The following is a 22,741-nucleotide window of genomic DNA, read 5'->3' on the forward strand; positions in this document are numbered from 1 at the left end:
TCACTTCTTGAAGCCAGGGCTTAGCTTTAGCCTTTACCTTTAACACTGCTGCCAGAACAACTTGGTAGCACACTGTTCAGGAATAATATTCCAATTCTGATTGTTGCTTACCAGTAATACAAAACGAAGCATACAGATTGTTGGTGCAACTCATCTAAGAAGTATAAACCTTCTTATCTCTGGAGCAGTAGATCCAGGGATCTATTGGGACACGAGACTTGCTATGCAGGAAAGAATAACCAATCCGTCTTGTTATTCAAGATACATGACCTGCACTGAATAGGTTAATGCAGGAGTAATCATGGCTTTGGTAGCTATAGCCTCCCAGCCTCTGGTCAGGACATTGTTCATTACATAAATCACAACATCAGGTGTGGACAAGACACACGAGAGACAGGTACACGATAACTGAGTCATTACACCAGTTAGCAAAAGTTAGTAGACACAATTAATTATATTTAGGATATGTTTTTCTTCCATGTGATATTCGGGCTGGTCTTGTGCTGCTCAGCATTCACTGATCTCTGTCCAGAATTCTTGCCGCTCATTATAAGGTTTCATCAAACATGCTGGAAGCCAGCAGGGTCCTGTGGGAGACAAAACACAAACAACTCCCCCCTTCCAAATACTAACAACTTAATATTTACTTGAGGTATCATATTACCCCTCCTCATTACAACAGTGTCAAGTTAAGGTTTTGTTCTGTGGGTGGGAGGCCTGGAAGGTCACCAAGTTGCTGCAACCTCTCTATGATCTCTTCTATGGGTGCCCCTGAGTTAGACACTAACAGTGGAATAATGTATGGTTTCCAGGGTACAGGACAGCCTTCTAACAATTTGTTTCGCATTACTGGAATTAAAGGCTGTTGCATGTAAAGTTCAGGGCTTTGCAGCTCAATAGCTATTTTCATTTCTTCCCCCTTTAATATTTTGATTGCTTGATGCAGAGTTACCCAGGATGAACTTCCATCCTGCCATGATCCATCATTAGTAAAACGGTCACTGAGACCTTCAGCAATAACTGAAACCAAAGTTCTATCAACTCCTGGTGTTCGTCTTAAACACCGAAGGGCATTTTGTACATATACATCATTAGTTAACCCTAAAAACATCGTCTATTATCACAGAGTCAGCCCCTTGCTCTGTGTGCCAACTCATCTGATGTTGATAACTTCTCTGAATTTTCTATAAAATCGTCCTCATCAGAATCATCACTACTACTCTATATGTTACTATCCCACTTCTCTGGATCTCAATCAGGGGAAGTGATTATAGCTCGCACCCCTGGTCCCCGATCACTTGGGTCTATTTTCCTTTGTCTGTGCCGAACAGTTCTCACTGCATATTTCTCAGCTAAAGTAACACATTTATCTTCTACCCTGTTCTTTTAGGCCTGAAGGTCAAGTAAAGTCAGGCATTGTACCAGCTGAGTGGCTCTTAGAGCATTCAGCTGCTCCTGCAGTTTTTTGCATTTTTCCACAGTTAACTTGTATGCAGTAAGCAGTGCACCCCCCCATTCGTCCAGCCTGTTCCAGATGACTGCTTGATTTAGTAGTAGGGGTAAACTGCTCCCAGTATTGCAATACCTCCATTGGGGTCTGCTGCCCCCAATACTCAAGAGGAATCTTTGTACATGCTTCCCACTTATTCTACAAAGTAATCTATGGCTCCTGCCCCAATTCTATTAATTCACGGGGAGGAGCTTTCTTAGGTTCATTGCCGCCTGCGGCTGACCCTCCTAACCACTTTTTCATCTTAATCTACTAATGTTCTCACTAACAGAACAATGACAAAAGATTCTCAATTTTTAAGCTAAACACAATGAGACACACTAATCCACAAACTATGGCTCTTACATCACAAACAAGCCTAACTACACATACACATCAAATCTAAAATCTTTATATACCAACCACAAAATACACACTCTACAGTAACTCTAAATGAATCCTCAGAAAGACATATCTATGAGTGAAACAACAATAAAACCTAATCCACTGGGTATCTTCCAGACTTTGATTCGCTCCACACCAAATACAATAAAAATTTAAAGTCCGATCTAGCCTTATCTCCTGGTTGCCTCTAGGTCCCAAGATATATTTATTACAATTAATACAACAAAGTCGTACATATAAACAACAGTTGCAAAAAAGGACAAATCTTAATTCTAGGTCTCAAGAAGTGTGGTATACTCACAATTAATTGCTCAGAACTACCTCCCATATGCAAAAAGCAAACAAAGCATATAAAACACAAGCATTGCCACCCATATAGTAACTTAATCAACAAGAACAACAAAAACCACTTTAAAACAAAACAATTATAAGATATGAACCCAGACACTGGCACTCACGGAACCCACACAGAGTTCACCACACACACAGGGACGCGGCTTCCCAGGCTATGCTCTCCACCTGAGAATCTCCCTTTTACACAACACACACGGGGACGCGGCTCTCCAGGCTGTGCACTCCACCTGAAGGTCTCCCACCAATACACAGGGACACGTCAGCTGAGCACTCCACCAACGAATTCCCTGGGGCACTGCTTATGCCTCCATGTATCCTGCCGACTACGCCAATTTATGGAGCAGTACGTTCGGATACATGTCCGGAATAAAGACAAGTGCCAAAAATACTCAAGCACACAAAATATCTTTTATTACAGTGAGAATAATAATACTAGTAATAAACTTAACAAGAGGGATTAAAAACTAAAAAGAAAAAAGGATACAAAATAACTATCTTATCGGGTGGCATTAAAACAAATACTACGAACAGCATTTAATAAAGTATTAACTAGTGAAAAGGGATACCAAAAAAGGATCTTAACACAATATTATGGATAACATGATATTGGTTAGTAAAAAGGGAAACTAAAGGAAAAATACTATAAACATAAAAGGGGAATTAAAGGAACACAAAAAGGATATTAAAAAGTTTGTTCTCTCAGTTGCTTCCTATCAAAAACGGTGCTTACCCACACAGACAGGCCAGGGCTGTCAGGATCTGCAGCAGCTGGTCGGTACCCATGCTTAGCGGGCGTCCCCGCAGAGCAACACAGTCTCGGTGGTAGGATGAGTATCGCTCAACTCAGCAGCTCTGACACCCCATTTTTATCAGTTCCACATTACACTACGTAGGGCCAGTATGCAGTATAAGGTGATGCCTGAATGGCAGCCAAACACTGCCTAATCATTACCTAATGGCAACAGTCTGCGCATGCCCTACTTGTGGGGCAAGGGGCGAGCGACCCCTGCCCACATAATCTTCCTCCCATCATCATCTTTCTCACCCTATGTATGACCTCTACCATTGTGTTTCAAGGGTAGATGTATCTATCTTGCAATATGTAGCAAAACCAAGGAAAAACTCAGCTCTGATAATAGGGAATATCTGACTTGCTAAAAAGCACAATGGACCTTACAAGCTGACTTGTTGAAAAGCACAATGGACCTTACAATTAGCTTCTGCCATGAAGTTACATTGTACCATACTCTAGCTGGTTTCACATCCTAATATGACTTCGTTCTCACGCCTCTATGCTCCATTGATCATCTAATTCAAAAGCACCCCCCTTACATACCACCGCGTGATCAATGGTAGCAAGAGGGTGATAACGAACTACTTGAGATTGTAATGCATTTAGCTTGGTGTTTATCATTCGACGTACACATGTTAGTATACAGGGAATCATACACAATATGCATGTTATTATACATCCAACTATTGACAAACCTATTAACGCTTTTCGTAACCAGGGCCATCCCCATTTCCAATCACCGAAGAGGTTCCATTCATCATGAACATGTAATTGTTGAGTAAGGGCTTTTAATTTCTGGATGCTAGCATGAACAGATTCAGAATGATCACTTAAATTCATGCAGCACATGCCCTCAAAATCTTGACAGCCATGTCCCTGGGCTAACAACAAAAAATCAATAGCAGCTCTATTTTGTAAACTTGCATGTCTAACAGAGTCTACATCTGTGAGCAATGCACTCAAAGTAGCAGAAGTAGCATTAGCTTCTTTAGCCAACCAGCATCCTAGTTTATTTAGAGAAGCCAAAGCATGAGCAGTCCCTATCTGAGATATTACACTAGCAGTTATTCTTTCAGCCTTATTCCAAAACTCTACATCAGAGTTACAGTCTGGAATAAATCGCCGTGTGCTACGTCTGCATCTTCTTAGTTTAGGCAAGGTTACGCTGCGAGGATGAAAAAAGGTTAATCGTCCAAAGGTACAAGGGCCTCCTACAGCCTTTCCTGGAATACCTTTCCATGCTCTTTGTCCACAAATGAGAAACAGATCATTTGGGAGACCTATTGCATCAAATCCAGGAATAAATCGTTTTTGCAGAGTCTCATTGCACCAAGCTGATGCGTTCTGGTATATATCTCTAAGAAGAAATGTCAACTCCTGGATATGTCCAGTTTGCTAACACGGTCTCGTTATATAGAGTTCCCCACCAGTAGTTATCTGGTATTCCAACCAGACAGGTGTGAAAAGGACTCGTGGGAGTTACCATGGACACACATATCACGTCCATCTTCGTCACGTTGGCCAGGGTGGTCCACACATTGACATCTAAAACAGAAGTCAGCAAAGAAGCAAAGTATAGCTGATATCTTTCTGGAAGGTACAGTTGGGTCTGGAAAAGGTCCTGCTGCTCTGCACCCTCAGGGGAGAAACCAGCTCCTGGGGGCTGTTGGATTCCATCCCACCGCGTGGTCCATGGTTGGACCATGACACTGGTGAATGACTCGAACAGTGTATTGATGAAGTGTCATTTCTAAAAATGTAAACAACATAACAACTGAGTAACAGTGAAAATACAGACAATAATACAATCATGTCCGTCCCCAGTGAGGAGATCTAAGTGGATTACAGTGGTCATTTACTTGGAGTCAACAGTACTTGAGATAATCTTTTCCCGGTTGGCAGACCTAGTTTCCAAGTTTGGACAGGTGAACAGGTGTGTCCAATCGTATGGGCTCGGACAACGCAATGAAACTCAGGAATTTCTGCAAAATATAATGTCTAGTACAACAGAACTTCTCATTTCAGAATTTTATAGTCTGGATTGATCTTTAACTCCTTCCCTTACTAATGAATCCCCAAGCTAAACTAATCTCCACAATAAGCTTACTCCTAGGAACCTCAATCACAATTTCGAGTAACCACTGAATAATAGCATGAGTCGGCTTAGAAATTAACACTTTAGCTATTCTTCCACTGATCTCTAAAAGCCACCATCCACGAGTCATTGAAGCCTCTACTAAATACTTTCTAACTCAAGCAGCCGCATCTACGCTACTTTTATTCTCCAGCATGACCAATGCATGATTCTCTGGCCAATGGGACATCACCCAACTAACCCACCCCATATCATGTATACTACTAACTATTGCAATTTCAATTAAACTAGGCTTAGTCCCATTTCATTTCTGATTTCCAGAAGTTCTTCAAGGCTCAACTATAACAACATGCCTCCTACTAGCCACAGTCATAAAATTTCTACCAACCACACTATTCTACCTAACATTCCCCTCACTCAACCCAACTCTCCTATCTTCGATAGCTATTGCTTCCGCAGCCCTAGGTGGCTGAATAGGACTTAACCAAACCCAAACTTGCAAAATTTTAGCTTTCTCATCTATCGCACACCTAGGATGAATAACTATTATTCTCAACTATAACCCCAATCTGACTTTAATTACATTCTATCTATATACTGTAACAACTTCCGCCATCTTCTTCATCCTTAACACAACCAATACCCTAAAACTATCCACTGTTATATCCACATGAACCAAAATTCCATCACTAACCACAATCCTTATGCTCACTCTCCTCTCCCTTGCAGGTCTTCCTCCCCTAATGGGATTCCTACCCAAATGGTTAATTATTCAAGAGCTCACAAAACAAGAACTAACAGTAGTAGCCACAGCTATTACCCTACTCTCTTTACTTGGACTTTTCTTCTACCTACGACTGACCTACTGTGCAACCATCACACTACCCCCAAACTTCACTAACTACATAAAACAGTGACAAACTAACAAACCAACTAACACCCTAACCACAACCTTTACCTCCTTATCAATTATACTCCTACCACTATCTCCCATAGTACTCGCAATCCCTTAGAAACTTAGGTTATTTAAACCGAAGGCCTTCAAAGCCTTAAACAAGGGCTAATCCCTCTTAGTTTCTGTTAAGGTACACAGGATACTAACCTGCATCTCCTGAATGCAACTCAGATGCTTTAAGCTAGAACCTCCCCCTAGACAGATGGGCTTTGATCCCATAAAATTTTAGTTAACAGCTAAATGCCCCAACCAACAGGCTTCTGTCTACTAGATCCCGGCGCATGTTTAATGCACATCAATGAGCTTGCAACTCAACAGGAACTTCACTACAGAATCGATAAGAAGAGGAATCAAACCTCTGTAAAAAGGACTACAGCCTAACGCTTCTACACTCAGCCATCTTACCTATGACTTTCATCAACCGTTGACTATTTTCCACTAACCACAAAGATATCGGCACACTTTACCTTATTTTTGGCGCATGAGCTGGTATAATCGGCACAGCCCTTAGTCTCCTCATTCGAGCAGAACTAGGACAGCCAGGCACCCTTTTAGGCGATGACCAAATTTACAATGTAATCGTCACCGCACATGCCTTCGTTATAATTTTCTTTATAGAAATGCCTATTATAATTGGAGGGTTTGGTAACTGATTAGTACCATTAATAATTGGTGCCCCCGACATAGCATTTCCACGAATAAATAACATGAGCTTCTGACTACTTCCTCCATCCTTCCTACTTCTTCTAGCATCTTCTACAGTAGAAGCTGGGGCCGGAACAGGATGAACAGTATACCCACCCCTAGCCGGAAATCTAGCCCACGCCGGTGCATCAGTAGACCTTGCCATCTTCTCCCTTCACCTGGCAGGTGTCTCATCCATCCTTGGGGCAATCAACTTTATCACCACAGCAATCAATAGAAAACCACCTGCTCTCTCACAATACCAAACCCCTCTATTCGTTTGATCCGTCCTAATTACTGCAGTTCTACTTCTCCTCTCCCTACCAGTCCTCGCTGCTGGCATTACAATGCTTCTAACAGATCGAAACCTAAACACTACATTCTTTGACCCCGCAGGAGGCGGAGACCCAATTTTATATCAACACTTATTGTAGGAGGCGTGGCTAAGGTGGCACAGAGGATGTGCCCAGGTACAGAGCCCAAGGAGCATGCCCCAGAGTTAGTAAACTGATTGGTTAAGAAAGTCACGTGATGTGTAAGGATAAAAGAGCGCGGGAGTTTGAATAAATCCTCTTTGTCTCACCACCGCACGAGGAGCATGATTCATTCCTTGTTATACATGAGTTTAAGCGCTACAAATGGCGATCCGAAAGGGACAAATTTAGCTTATATTAAGTAGATATTTAACCTGAATCAGGTATACAAGTGGTAGTTTCCGGTTATCAGGTCTATTAGTTTGACTTGGGAATCTTTAACCACAAAAAACTTTGACGTCAATAATCCGTGGTCTTAGTGGGATCTAAGAGACGGACAGTTAGTTTAGCGAGCTCGAGAAATATTAGTGCACGGAAGAAGAGAAGAAAGAGTTAAGGAAAAAGCCGAGAGGTCAGAGCAGGCAACCGGAGAGAGCGGAGAGGGTCAACGCAACATCGAAAGCGGTGAGTCTTTACTGGGATGCACCCCGCACGCCTAAGACTGCTCCCTGGGCGAGGCGTGCCTGCAGCTCGGAGACCCGAGCCGCGGAGCACCTTAAGATCGTCAGGGAAAAGCCTGTTGGTCCCCTGAAGGTCGGTCATCTGGTAAAAGCGGCATGCCGCTGCCGACAAACTGGATCACGTGCGAGAAGCGGTTTCGCTGCCGCCCGTACCATCCCAGCCCCACCGCACGACCCCCGCATTGCCTTTCTGCCTAGCGGAAAGCGCAGAGCTCCGTGCCCGCTGCACCGCCGGCCCGGCACCTAGTGCCTGTTGCCTAGCAACTACTAAAACCGAAGTTTGGAAGTACCGGGGAAAAGGTCGAGCAAACACGTGTGCTGGCCGCCCCCGCACCGCAGCAGGGGCCCGTGCCGGGAGTATCCGCTTAACGGAGCCCAGCGCCGCCTTAACATCGCCCGCGTTCGCCCGCTGCCCCTGCCGAAACCACGCTGTGCCCGAAAGCCACGTGGAAAAAGCAGAAGTGCGCCGCGACCCTATCGGAGCCCCCTGCTCCATCCTGAGCACCGGAGGAGGCTGGCCACCTCCTGCCGACCCCTGCCTGTCTGTGACGACAGTGTAGACTCTTCAGGTTGAGAAAAAACCTTTCAGAAACCGCGGAAACCCCAAAAGAACTTTTCGCCGCTTTTCGCCGCTTTTCGCCGCTTTTCGCCGCTTTTCGCCGCTTTTCGCCGCTTTTCGCCGCTTTTCGCCGCTTTTCGCCGCTTTTCGCCGCTTTTCGCCGCTTTTCGCCGCTTTGTGCCGCCGGCCCGGCGCTAGGACCGCCTGCCGGCCCCGTGCCCCGTGGCGCCCGCCAGAGCCGCCGCGCGGGTCCCGCCCCGACCCGCCGCCGCCGCCGCTGTCCCAAGCCCGCAGGTTGCAGCCTGCACCGGGACACCAGCCACCAGCGCCGGAACCCCACGGCCTGCCATCGCCGAGCCAGCGTCTGCCGAGCCTGCCCCCGCGCCGGGAGCTGCCCCACGCCGCAGCTGCCCCCAGCCGAGCGCCCACGCCGCCGGAGCAGCACAGCGCAACCCCCGCACCGCAGCCGACACAGCCCGGACCTCCCAAAGCCGCAGAAAAAAGACTGCCAATTACCCAAAACTGCTACAAAAGGACTCAGAACGTGTGCTCCCAGCCGCTCGAGATAAGGTAACATAAGACACCCTGTTTCCATAGAAACCTCATGATACACTGAAGCAAACTCACACTCTAGCGTTTTGCTAAACTTTGCAACATAAAGCAGTTTACTCTGATAAACTCTGCCTGCACGAGGCACACAGGGAAGAACAAAACAGCCCACACCCCACCCCCCCCATACACTTTGCTGATAGCAAACACAGCACAACATGGTAATACAAACTCAGAGATCATACCGGGACACACTAGAGCCAAGTAAAACGAGTCGCTGGGAAGGGACAGACATTGCCATGCGAACTTCCGACCCCCGGGTCCACACAAGGCAGTCCTGTTACAGTGATGGGGAGAATAACTCAGTGTATTCACCCCCTTTCGCTGCAAATGAACAGCGAACACGTGGGCAGGTATGGCCGCAGACATTTTCCTCCCCCACACAGACTGAACTCCAACTTTTCTTTTCCGGCCGAGGAGCCGACCCCGCCCCCTACCCACCGCCCACCATCCCCCCACAGGGAACCGGTTTCGCGGAAACCACAAGAGAGGGATGGGAGGAATGGGAGACATGGGGGGAGGGGGAGAAGGAAGGGGAGAAGGAGGGGGAGAAAGAGCCAAACATGGTTCCAACGGGAGGGATCAATAGGGCACAGGGGGAGAAGTCAGCTAACATGTGGGAACAATGTCTGGACAAGGCGTTTCGAATGGAAAACCTGAAAATTATTCAGGCATGCCCAGACGACATGAGCCAAAGCCAATCCCCTCAGAGTCAGGCCTTGTATAAGGCCACAGAGAACCTGAGGCATTTGATAAGTGGTCCTGGTCTGTCCTTAACCAATATTTTTAAATATTTGGAGGCATTGAGTCACACCTATCCCATCACTACATATGACTGGAAAGAACTGACAAAACTAGTTCTCAGTAACACCCAATATACAGTCTGGTTAGCTGATTTCCAGAAAAATTGCTCTGTTCATAATAAATACCCACAGGCAGACACCACGGCACATCAATCAGGCGGGAAAGCAAATTGTAATTTAGATTCACAATCAAAATACCATAGAGAGATAACCAGGCAAGCCCTAAAAGCTATGAAAAACATTCTCACTGCTGATCAAACTGATTACCTATCCAACAGTAAAGAGTTACAAGGTTATACTGAGTTAAGATGTTTGAACCAGCTGCAGTCGACTTTGAACAAGCAAATTGAATACAATGAAGCCAGAGAGATGCTGTGCAAGCATTTGGCTTTTGAAAGAAAAAATGCAAGAGCTTTGCAGAGCCCTCCTGCAAGGGAGAACTGTGACTTTACTGAGCTGGTACAACCCTGTCAAGAAACTTGCCTTGAGAAGCAACTACCTGCCTCTCTAGCTGCAGCTTTAGATGCCCAGATGAGAATACACAAGGAAGTCAGACACACAGCTAGTTGTTTTAGTTGTGGAGAAATGGATCACTCTCAGGAGGATTGCCCCTGGAAGCCCCTAATAGCAACATTCCACAAACACCCTAGCAGCAGAGAAATGACTCAGTTGTACAAAGGGTGCCATACGCAAAACAAAAGATATGCTGCAAGCATTGTATTGCTTGTAATAGCATTGCTAGCTGTACTTTTTTTGTACTACTTTTCATGTGCAAAAGAGAAACCTACTTAAGGCAAGCCACAATATACCAATAACCAGCCCTGAAATAACCATGTACCCTATACCCCAAAGAAAGGTGACAGGTGGAAAACATTACAGATGTTAACAGCAGAACACGCAGTCAAAAAACATGCAGAAGCCTTGCAGATCGGACTGCCTCTACCTATAAGGCTTCTAGCAAATTGGTCACGAGTGGTAACTGATTCAAAAAACCATTCCCTTACCCTGAGGATGCCCAGAAATCCCTCTTTTCCATCATGGTTTTAAGCAGTGCACAGACTATCAAAAACAACTGCTGGGCCACCTCTCCTCAGAGGATGCAAAATACCTCGATGAAGTATCAAACAGCCATGATACACCATTATGCAGAGGACACATTAATAACCAATGCCACAAGAAATGAACTGCTAATTGTTTCTGCTGTTTTAACCAAAACTGCCCAAGGTGCAGATCTTCAGGTTGTTTCAGGAAGAAGCCAACAAGCACAACTCTGGACTTGCCATGGACAAGAGAACACAGCAAAAAAGCTCTACACAGGTGACACAGCTCGAGGTAAAAAACATTTGTATTTACACGAGTTGCAGGAACCTCAGAGGGCTGCCAGTTGCCCTCTCTTTGTGTTGCTAGGGGAGAACTCCAACTTAAAGTCTGACGAATTGCTAACTGCAGAGGCAAACCAAATGTTAGAAAATTATACCAAGGTAACGAAAAGCAAACAAAACAGGAGAGATCCTGAAAGGCAGATCTGCCTAGTTTTTGTTTCCAGCAGGTATGGAGCATTGCAGCTTTGTTTCAGTGGGATCACAGTGAGAGAAGCCCACTGTTGGTTCTAAAACAGCCTCTTCTGTCATACCTCACCACCTAAATCTGTGTAAGTTGCTATTGAGTTTGTAAGCTTGTCATTTAGGGCAGAGCACAACTGAGGAACTGGACGGAAGAAATCCTGCCTTTACCAACATTCCAGCTTTGAAAGGACAATTTGGATAGGATGACAGCTGAGGATGCTGGATTTCAAGATGCCCTAGCAAGTTTTAGTGGTAATATTTTAATTCATCTCCTTAAGCACAGATTGTGGCAGAAATCAATAGTTTACCTTTAAAAACCATACCAGATACAAAACTGAACCAGTGAAAGGCCTCAGGACCTTCACACATGCATCTAGGAAAACTCAATATGCTGCAATAGACTTAAATAAATCCTGCCACAGAACAGTAAGAAAACTACAAGCCATGAACTAAGCTTCTGTATAGTTCTGGACTGATTGCCATTACCTTGGGAAAATTCTAAAACAATCCTTTGATGTTATGATTGTGCTTATTATTGTATGAAGTTGATAACCTGTTTTGAAAGTGAATTTCCTTGAGATGTTGTTAACCCTTACCTGTTTTTTGAAATGCGTTCTGGTTGGTTCCTGTGAGTTACAAAAGATATGATTTGTATACAAATGCACACAAAATCACATCCTGACACGCCACAGCCAATGACTGACAGAAATTGAAAAGCTGCTAAAGCAGCAATGTTTAACACTATACCCAGAGTTTTAAGGCAAACAATTTCCTCATTCATTCTCCATCAGAATACAGGTTCTCTAAGAGACCATTCAAAATAACAATTAATAAAGCTACATCATCAAAGTATGCCACACTGTCAGGAAAACACCCTAGAGAGTTAATAGCAGATGAGGCCTGGCGATCAGAGATATACATTTTTGAATTGGACATATTGAAATTGTACATGCAAATAGATATACATCCACAAAACATAACTGCTACTACATCCACTAGACAAAACACAAAAGTGTAAAACATGAGTTAGTTGCTTAGCAAGCCTTTAGTACACTAAAATGGATTAACATTAAAATTAAGCAGTTACTCCCTATGAAATAGGAGAATTCTCACGTCAAGCATCTCACACTAATCCGTAAAACAGTAAAGGCACATATTGAAGCACGTGCTAAGTTTAAACAAAAAGGGGGAGAACTGGTGTAACCTGCAAGAACATCTGTAAAAAGCTATGTATGTTATCAATTTTTGAGTTGTGACAGTGCTGAAAGAAGCAGGTCTGAAAAGCAGCACACACCTCAGGCGTTTGTTTCTTCCAAGTTGCTAATCATAGTAAGATTTGATTTCAGGACGATGGATGAGATTCCTAGGTTTGTGACATGGAGAGAAAGCTATGCCTAAAAGTTGTAAGAAAAAACTCAAGCAGGTTTCTTCCAGGTGTGAAAAACCCTATTCAAATATGTGACCACAGCAGCAGGAACCAGAGCAACGCAGAAGTTTGGAAAAGAGTTATGTTATGTTTTCAAGTTTACATTAGAAAATGACCAAAGTGGTGAAAAGCAATCTCTGGAATGTGCATGTGTGTATGTGTGTGTTCGTGTGTGTGTTCAGTGTACGGTGGCCACCGACGTATGTATGAATGTATGAGTGAAGATAGTTGTTTGACTGGTCAAATAATAAAAGACAAACAACCCACAAAATAACACTACCTCAGCCACAGGTCGCTTTTAAGAAATTATAGTTTGCTAAGATTACCCTGTTCTTAAATAAAGTTGAATTCCCCAGTTATAAAAACCCTCAGATTAATAAAGTTATAAGTTTATACACAGTCAAGATAAGCCCCAGTTAATAAAGTAATTATCCAAGTTGCACTACCCTATAGGAATATAAGAAGGTTTTAAAAAGGTTTACATTAGAGTTAAGACACTGAGCAAAGCACTGTGCTGGATCACTGCGAAGCTTGGTAGTTTTATAATGTTCTGATTGTTAACATTGTTGTTTGCATTGTTGATTGCATTTTGTTCATACTGTTTTTGTGACTTCTTAATATAATTAGAAGAGGGGATATGTAGGAGGCGTGGCTAAGGTGGCACAGAGGATGTGCCCAGGTACAGAGCCCAAGGAGCATGCCCCAGAGTTAGTAAACTGATTGGTTAAGAAAGTCACGTGATGTGTAAGGATAAAAGAGCGCGGGAGTTTGAATAAATCCTCTTTGTCTCACCACCGCACGAGGAGCATGATTCATTCCTTGTTATACAAGAGTTTAAGCGCTACAACTTATTCTGATTTTTTGGCCATCCAGAAGTCTACATCCTTATCCTACCAGGATTCGGAATTATTTCCCATGTTGTAGCCTACTACGCCGGTAAAAAAGAACCCTTTGGCTACATAGGCATAGTCTGAGCCATATCATCCATTGGTTTCTTGGGCTTTATCGTATGAGCTCACCACATATTTACAGTTGGAATGGACGTAGATACCCGAGCTTACTTCACATCCGCCACCATAATTATTGCAATCCCCACTGGCATTAAAGTCTTCAGCTGACTAGCAACCCTACACGGTGGAACAATCAAATGAGACCCGCCCATACTATGAGCCCTAGGCTTTATTTTCCTCTTCACCATTGGTGGACTAACAGGCATCGTTCTTGCCGACTCCTCCCTAGACATCGCCCTGCACGACACCTACTACGTAGTTGCACATTTCCACTATGTATTATCTATGGGGGCAGTATTCACCATTTTAGCTGGCTTCACACATTGATTCCCACTGTTCACTGGCTACACCCTTCACTCTACATGAGCTAAAGCGCACTTTGGAGTAATATTCTTTGGGGTCAACCTAACATTCTTCCCATAACATTTCCTAGGTCTAGCTGGTATACCACGACGATACTCAGACTACCCAGATGCTTATACCCTATGAAACACCCTATCCTCCATCGGCTCCCTCATCTCCATAGTAGCTGTAATTATACTAATGTTCATTATCTGAGAAGCCTTCGCATCCAAACGGAAAGTAGTGCAACCAGAACTTACCTCCACAAACATCGAATGAATTCACGGCTGCCCTCCTCCCTACCATACCTTTGAAGAACCAGCTTTTGTCCAAGTACAAGAAAGGAAGGAATCGAATCCTCATAAGCTGGTTTCAAGCCAACCGCATCAAACCACTCATGCTTCTTTCTTATATGGGTTGTTAGTAAAATCATTACATAGTCTTGTCAAGACTAAATCACAGGTGAAAACCCAGTACATCCCATCCCAACTCCATGGCCAACCACTCTCAATTTGGTTTTCAAGACGCTTCATCCCCTATTATAGAAGAACTTATTGAATTTCACGACCACGCCCTAATAGTCGCACTAGCCATTTGTAGCCTAGTCCTGTATTTACTAGCTCTTATACTTATAGAAAAACTATCCTGCAACACCGTCGACGCACAAGAAGTAGAACTTGTCTGAACAATCTTACCTGCCATTGTCCTAATTATACTAACCCTCCCATCCCTTCAAATCCTCTACATGATAGACGAAATCGATGAGCCTGACCTCAAAGCTATTGGCCACCAATGATACTGATCCTACGAATATACAGACTTTAAAGATTTATCTTTTGACTCTTACATACTACCAACTATGGATCTACCACTCGGTCATTTCCGCCTCCTAGAAGTTGATAACCGTATCGTCATTCCAATAGAATCCCTGATTCGAATTATTGTCACAGCTGATGACGTTCTCCACTCCTGAGCTGTTCCTAACCTTGGTGTAAAAACCGATGCAATTCCAGGACGACTGAACCAAACTTCCTTTATCACAACCCGTCCTGGAATCTTCTATGGTCAGTGCTCAGAAATCTGTGGAGCCAACCACAGCTTCATACCTATCGTAGTAGAATCAGCCCCTCTAACACACTTCGAAAACTGATCTTCACTTCTAACATCCTAATCATTAAGAAGCTATGAACCAGCACTAGCCTTTTAAGCTAGAGAAAGAGGATTATTCACCCTCCTTAATGACATGCCCCAACTAAACCCCGCACCTTGACTTTTTATCATACTAACTTCATGATTCACTTTTTCTCTTATCCTTCCTCTTACTATTTACCCCAACTAACTCACCCTCCAACAAAACACTACCCACTATAAAAACCCATTCCTGAAACTCACCATGAACCTAAGCTTCTTTGATCAATTCATAAGCCCAACCCTCCTCGGAATCCCCCTTATCCTCATCTCGCTGTTATTCCCAACCCTATTACTTCCTTCTCCTGGCAATCGATGAGTTACAAATCGTCTTTCAACTCTTCAACTCTGATTCCTCCATTTAATCACAAAACAACTAATAACCCCATTAAACAAAAAAGGCCATAAATGAGCCCTAATCCTATCATCACTCAGAATTATACTTCTAACAATTAACCTATTAGGCCTCCTACCTTACACATTCACACCTACTGCCCAACTATCAATAAACCTAGCCCTCGCCTTCCCTCTATGACTTGCCACCCTGCTAACAGGCCTACGAAACCAACCTTCAGCTTCCCTTGGACACCTCCTACCAGAAGGCACCCCAACACCTCTAATTCCTGCCCTCATCATAATTGAAACAACAAGCCTTCTCATTCGCCCTTTAGCCTTAGGAGTTCGCCTCACAGCCAACCTCACAGCAGGACACCTGCTCATCCAACTCATTTCAACAGCCACTACCGTCCTCCTTCCCATTATACCTACCGTGTCCCTTCTAACTAGAACAATTCTACTCCTCTTAACAATTCTAGAAGTGGCCGTGGCAATAATCCAAGCGTATGTCTTTGTACTTCTTCTAAGCCTTTACTTACAAGAAAACATTTAACCCTTAATGACACACCAAGCCCACTCATTTCACATAGTAGACCCAAGCCCTTGACCCATTTTTGGAGCAGCAGCCGCCCTCCTCACTACCTCTGGGTTAGCCATATGATTTCACCACAACTCTATCCAACTCTTACTCCTAGGCCTACTCTCTATAATCCTAGTGATACTACAATGATGACGTAACATCGTACGAGAAAGCACATTCCAAGGCCACCATACCCCTACAGTCCAAAAGGGCTTACGTTACGGAATAATTTTATTTATTACATCCGCAGCATTCTTCTTCCTAGGATTCTTCTGAGCATTCTTCCACTCCAGCTTAGTCCCCACTCCAGAACTCGGAGGACAATGACCTCCTATAGGAATCAAACCTCTCAATCCAATAGAAGTCCCCCTACTAAACAGTGCTATCCTCCTAGCCTCAGGAGTCACTGTCACATGAGCACATCACAGCATTACAGAGGGCAATTGGAACCAAGCTACCCAAGCCCTACTTCTAACCATCCTATTAGGATTCTACTTTACAGCACTTCAAGCAATAGAATATTATGAAGCCCCATTCTCAATTGCCGACGGAGTCTATGGATCAACCTTTTTCGTCGCCACAGGATTTCATGGTCTCCACGTAATCATTGGATCCTCCTTCCTCTTGATTTGCCTCCTCCGCCTCGTAAAATTCCACTTCACGTCCAACCACCACTTTGGCTTTGAAGCAGCGGCCTGATACTGACATTTTGTTGACATTATCTGACTGTTCCTCTACATAACAATCTATTGATGAGGATCTTGCCCTTCTAGTATATTAATTACAATTGACTTCCAATCTCTAAAATCTGGATCAAAACCAGAGAAAGGCAATTAACATAATCCTCTTTATATTCACAATTTCTCTTTCACTATGTATCATCTTAACTTCACTAAACCTTTGATTAGCTCAAATAAATCCAGATTCAGAAAAATTATCCCCATACGAATGTGGCTTTGACCCACTGGGCTCTGCCCGCCTCCCATTTTCAATCCGATTCTTCCTTGTCGCAATCTTATTCCTCTTGTTCGACCTAGAAATTGCCCTCCTACTGCCCCTCCCATGGGCTACTCAACTCCTCTCCCCCCTCACTACCGTAACATGAACCTCCACAGTCATTCTCTTCCTCGCACTAGGGCTAATTTATGAATGAATTCAAGGGGGCTTAGAATGAGCAGAATAACTTCAGAAAGTTAGTCTAGCAAAGACAGTTGATTTCGGCTCAACAAACCACAGTCCTACCCCGTGACTTTCTCAATGACCTTACTGCATTTAAGCTTGTACTCTGCCTTCACCCTAAGTAGTCTAGGACTAGCCTTTCACCGAATACACCTAATTTCTGCCCTGCTATGCTTAGAAAGTATAATACTATTAATATACATTGCCCTCTCCATATGACCTATTCAAACCCAAACAACATCCCCCACCTTAATGCCCATTCTTATGTTAGCATTCTCAACCTGTGAAGCAGGCGCCGGTCTAGCAGTCCTAGTAGCTTCCACCCGAACTCACGGATCGGATCATTTACACAATCTAAACCTTCTACAATGTTAAAAATTATTCTCCCCACAGTCATATTACTCCCCATGACCCTCTTATCTCCTCCAAAATTCCTATGACTCAATGTCACCTCGCACAGCCTCTTAATTGCAACCGCTAGCTTACAATGACTTCCTTCAACCTATTACCCTAGCAAAAACCTATCACCATGACTTGGAACTGATCAAATTTCATCCCCCTTATTAGTTCTATCTTGTTGACTTCTACCTCTTATAATCCTGGTAAGCCAAAATCACCTTCAACAAGAACCTCCCACACGAAAATATATTTTTACCATAACCATAATCCTCACCCAACCATTCATTATCTTGGCCTTCTCAGCCTTAGACCTGATATTATTTTATATCGCATTCGAAGCTACCCTAATCCCTACCCTAATTCTAATCACACGATGGGGTAGCCAACCAGAACGTTTAAGTGCTGGAATCTACCTCTTATTTTAGACACTAATTAGTTCTCTTCCCCTATGAGTAGTGATCCTCTATCTTCACACTCAAACAGGAACTATACACATCACTATAATAAAACTTTCACACTCATCTCTTACAAACTCCTGAACAGGCCTCATATCAAGTCTAGCCCTATTGCTCGCTTTCATAGTGAAAGCTCCCCTTTACGGACTACACCTGTGACTCCCAAAAGCCCACGTAGAGGCACCAATCGCAGGATCCATACTCCTAGCTGCGCTCCTCCTCAAACTTGGGGGATACGGCATTATGCGCATCTCAATAATTACAAACTCCCTATTAGACTACCTCTATTACCCATTTTTAACCCTAGCCTTATGAGGGGCACTAATGACAAGCTCCATCTGCCTACGCCAAATCGACCTTAAGTCATTAATCGCCTACTCCTCAGTAAGCCACATAGGTCTAGTCATTGCCGCAACAATAATCCAAACCCACTGATCCTTTTCAGGGGCCATAATCCTAATGATTTCACATGGACTCACCTCTTCCATACTATTTTGCCTCGCTAATACAAACTATGAACGCATACATAGTCGTACTCTCCTTCTAACACGAGGCCTACAACCCCTTTTACCTCTAACAGGAATCTGATGGCTCCTAGCCAACCTAACAAACATAGCCCTTCCTCCTACCACTAACCTGATAGCTGAATTAACTATCATAATTGCACTCTTCAACTGATCTACCTTCACCATTATCCTAACCGGAGCTGCAACTCTACTAACTGCAGCCTATACCCTCTACATACTCCTTATAACCCAACGAGGTCCAACTCCAACCTATATTACAACCACCCAAAATTCAAATACACGAGAACATCTCCTTATAACACTTCATATCCTACCCTCCCTCCTCCTCATCCTAAAACCAGAGCTAATCTCAGGAATTCCCACATGCAAGCATAGTTTTAAACCAAACATTAGACTGTGATCCTAAAAATAGAAGTTAAACTCTTCTTGCCTGCCAAGGGGAGGTTTAACCAACAAGAACTGCTAACTCTTGCATCTGAGCCTAAGACCTCAGCCCCCTTACTTTTAAAGGATAATAGCAATCCACTGGTCTTAGGAGCCATTCATCTTGGTGCAAGTCCAAGTAAAAGTAATGGACTTCCCATTAATCCTCAACACCTCTATATTCTTGACCCTGGCTACCCTCTCTATACCCATCCTACTCCCCCTCCTATCCAAAAACTATCTAAACTCTCCAACAACCATCATACACACTGTTAAAACTTCCTTCAGAGTTAGTTTAATTCCCATAATCCTCTCCATCTACTTAAATATGGAAAATACCACTTTCTATTGAGAATGAAAATTTTGTGCGAACTTCAAAATCCCTTTTAGCCTTAAAATAGACCAATACTCCTTAACGTTTTTTCCTATTGCACTATTCGTAACATGATCTATTCTTCAATTTACAACATGATATATAGCCTCAGAACCCCACACCACAAAATTCTCTCTTTACCTTCTAATCTTTCTCATTGCAATACTCATCTTAATCATCGCTAATAACATATTCCTCTTATTTATCGGCTGAGAGGGAGTCGGAATTATATCCTTCCTCCTGATTGGATGGTGACACGGTCGAGCAGAAGCCAACACCGCTGCACTTCAAGCCGTACTTTACAACCGTATTGGGGATATTGGACTAATCCTCTGCATAGCATGACTAGCATCCTCAGTAAACACTTGAGAAATTCAACAGTAATCCTCCCCAAACCAAATATCCCTTCTCCCTCTCTTAGGGCTCATCCTAGCCGCCACAGGTAAATCCGCCCAATTTGGCCTGCATCCATGACTCCCAGCAGCTATAGAAGGGCCAACCCCTGTATCTGCCCTACTCCATTCCAGCACAATAGTAGTTGCCGGAATCTTTCTACTTATTCGCACTCACCACATATTATGTAACAACCAAATTGCCCCAACTATGTGCCTTTGTATAGGTGCCCTATCCACCCTATTTGCCGCTACATGCGCTCTTACCCAAAACGACATCAAAAAAATTATTGCTTTCTCTACATCCAGCCAACTAGGACTAATAATAGTCACTATTGGCCTAAATCTACCTCAACTAGCCTTCCTACACATCTCTATGCATGCATTCTTTAAAGCCATACTCTTCCTTTGCTCTGGGTCTATCATTCACAGCCTTAACGGTGAACAAGACATTCGAAAAATAGGAGGATTACAGAAACTACTCCCTACAACTACCTCATGCCTGACAATCGGAAATTTAGCTCTCATAGGAACACCATTTTTAGCAGGGTTTTACTCAAAAGATCTCATTATCCAAAGTCTTAACACCTCCTATCTAAACACCTGAGCACTCCTCCTAACCCTCGTAGCTACAGCTTTTACTGCAACTTACAGCCTACATATAGCCCTACTAGTACAAACTGACTACATCCGGATTCCCTCCATTACTCCCATCAATGAAAACAACCCAGCAGTCACAAACCCAATTACTCGTCTCGCTCTCGGAAGTATTATAGCTGGTCTATTAATTACCTCTTATATCTCCCCTACAAAAACCCCTCCTATAACCATACCACTGGTCACAAAAACCACTGCTATCATTATTACAACATTAGGCATCATTCTGGCATTAGAACTATCAAAACTCACACATACCTTCTCTGCCCCCAAACAAAATATCGCTATAAACTTCTCCAGCACTCTAGGATATTTTAACCCCCTTATACACCGCCTCAGCTCTACTAAACTCCTAAACAACGGCCAGAACATTGCATCCCATTTAATCGACCTATCCTGATATAAAAAAATAGGCCCAGAAGGACTAGCGACCCTTCAACTCAAAGTATCCAAAATCTCAACTACTCTACACTCCGGACTAATCAAAACCTATCTAGGATCCTTCGCTCTATCTATCTTAATTATAATCTTATTTACACAGAACTAAGAATTAATGGCCCCTAACTTACGAAAACATCACCCCCTTCTAAAAATAATCAACAATTCTTTAATTGACCTCCCAACACCACCAAACATTTCCGCCTGATGAAACTTTGGATCTCTTCTTGGCATCTGCCTAACAATCCAAATCACCACTGGCCTCCTACTAGCAATACATTATACAGCGGATATCACCCTGGCATTCACGTCCGTCGCCCATACATGCCGAAATGTTCAATTCGGCTGACTAATCCGAAACCTCCATGCAAACGGCGCCTCCTTCTTCTTCATATGCATTTACCTACACATTGGACGAGGATTCTACTATGGTTCCTACCTATATAAAGAAACCTGAAACACAGGAGTTATTCTCCTCTTAACTCTAATAGCAACTGCCTTCGTAGGATATGTCCTCCCATGAGGCCAAATATCATTCTGAGGCGCTACAGTAATTACTAACCTATTCTCAGCAATTCCTTACATTGACCAAATACTTGTAGAATGAGCTTGAGGAGGATTCTCAGTTGACAACCCTACACTTACCCGGTTCTTTGCCCTCCACTTCCTCCTCCCATTCTTAATTGCAGGTCTCACCCTCATCCACTTAACTTTCTTACACGAAACAGGCTCAAACAACCCCCTAGGTATTTATTCAGACTGCGACAAAATCCCATTCACCCCTATTTCTCAATAAAAGATATTCTAGGCCTTTTGTTCCTCCTCATTCCTCTAATAACACTTGCCATATTCTCACCCAACCTCTTAGGAGATCCAGAAAATTTTACACCTGCAAACCCATTAGTAACACCTCCCCACATTAAACCTGAGTGGTACTTCCTATTTGCATATGCCATCCTACGATCAATCCCCAACAAATTAGGAGGAGTCCTAGCCCTAGCCGCCTCCGTCTTAATTCTATTTCTAGCCCCATTCCTCCACATATCAAAGCAACGAACTATAACCTTCCGACCTCTCTCCCAACTTCTATTCTGAATCCTAGTAACAAATCTTTTAATCCTTACATGAATCGGTAGCCAACCAGTCGAACATCCATTTATTATCATCGGACAACTCGCCTCAACTACCTACTTCACAATCATTCTCATCTTATTCCCCATTACTAGTCTCCTAGAAAATAAGATACTCAACCTCTAACCACTCTAATAGTTTATAAAAAACGTTGGTCTTGTAAACCAAAGACTGAAGGCCGCCCCTTCTTAGAGTTTTCCAAAAAATATCCAAGCACCCCCCAACTTTCCAATCAACACGTACATCAAGGGGAGGGCCCCCCCCTCCCCCCATACCCTACGGTATGTATTACTTTGCATACCATCCTCCACCACATTAGACATAACATGCATGTAGGAAAATCTGACATACTATTATTGCAAAAACCATCCAAATTTCCATACTATCTCCCATACAATCCAAAACTTGTCATTCACAGATCTAGGCACATTCCCACACAAGGACATAACATGTCATGTTCTAGGAATAATCCCGCCAAATGAACTAAAACCTAAGGCTGCTAATTTTCTCATAAAATCCTTCTCAATACGAGGAACGTCACAGAACCTAAAATCCATGGTCCATGGACCACTCACCACTT

General features: G+C 43.4%; 1 protein-coding gene and 1 pseudogene across 1 annotated transcript in view; one reads left to right on the top strand and one right to left on the bottom strand.

Moving 5' to 3' along the window:
• LOC127471716 (uncharacterized) overlaps window positions 1-9,406 on the bottom strand; it is a 31,511-nt gene extending 22,105 nt beyond the window's left edge. Inside the window, exon 1 of the mRNA XM_051788931.1 lies at window positions 7,100-9,406. Coding sequence (XP_051644891.1) covers window positions 8,156-9,097 — 942 coding nt within the window. The 5' untranslated portion in view covers window positions 9,098-9,406 and the 3' untranslated portion in view covers window positions 7,100-8,155. The remainder of the gene's footprint in view (window positions 1-7,099) is intronic.
• LOC127471709 (cytochrome b-like) overlaps window positions 1-22,380 on the top strand; it is a 45,079-nt pseudogene extending 22,699 nt beyond the window's left edge.
• Window positions 22,381-22,741: the final 361 nt, after the last annotated feature.

This window comes from Manacus candei, unplaced genomic scaffold (assembly GCF_025592945.1).
Source record: "Manacus candei isolate 608988 ecotype Guabito, Panama unplaced genomic scaffold, ASM2559294v1 h1tg000003l, whole genome shotgun sequence".
Taxonomy (NCBI): domain Eukaryota; kingdom Metazoa; phylum Chordata; class Aves; order Passeriformes; family Pipridae; genus Manacus; species Manacus candei.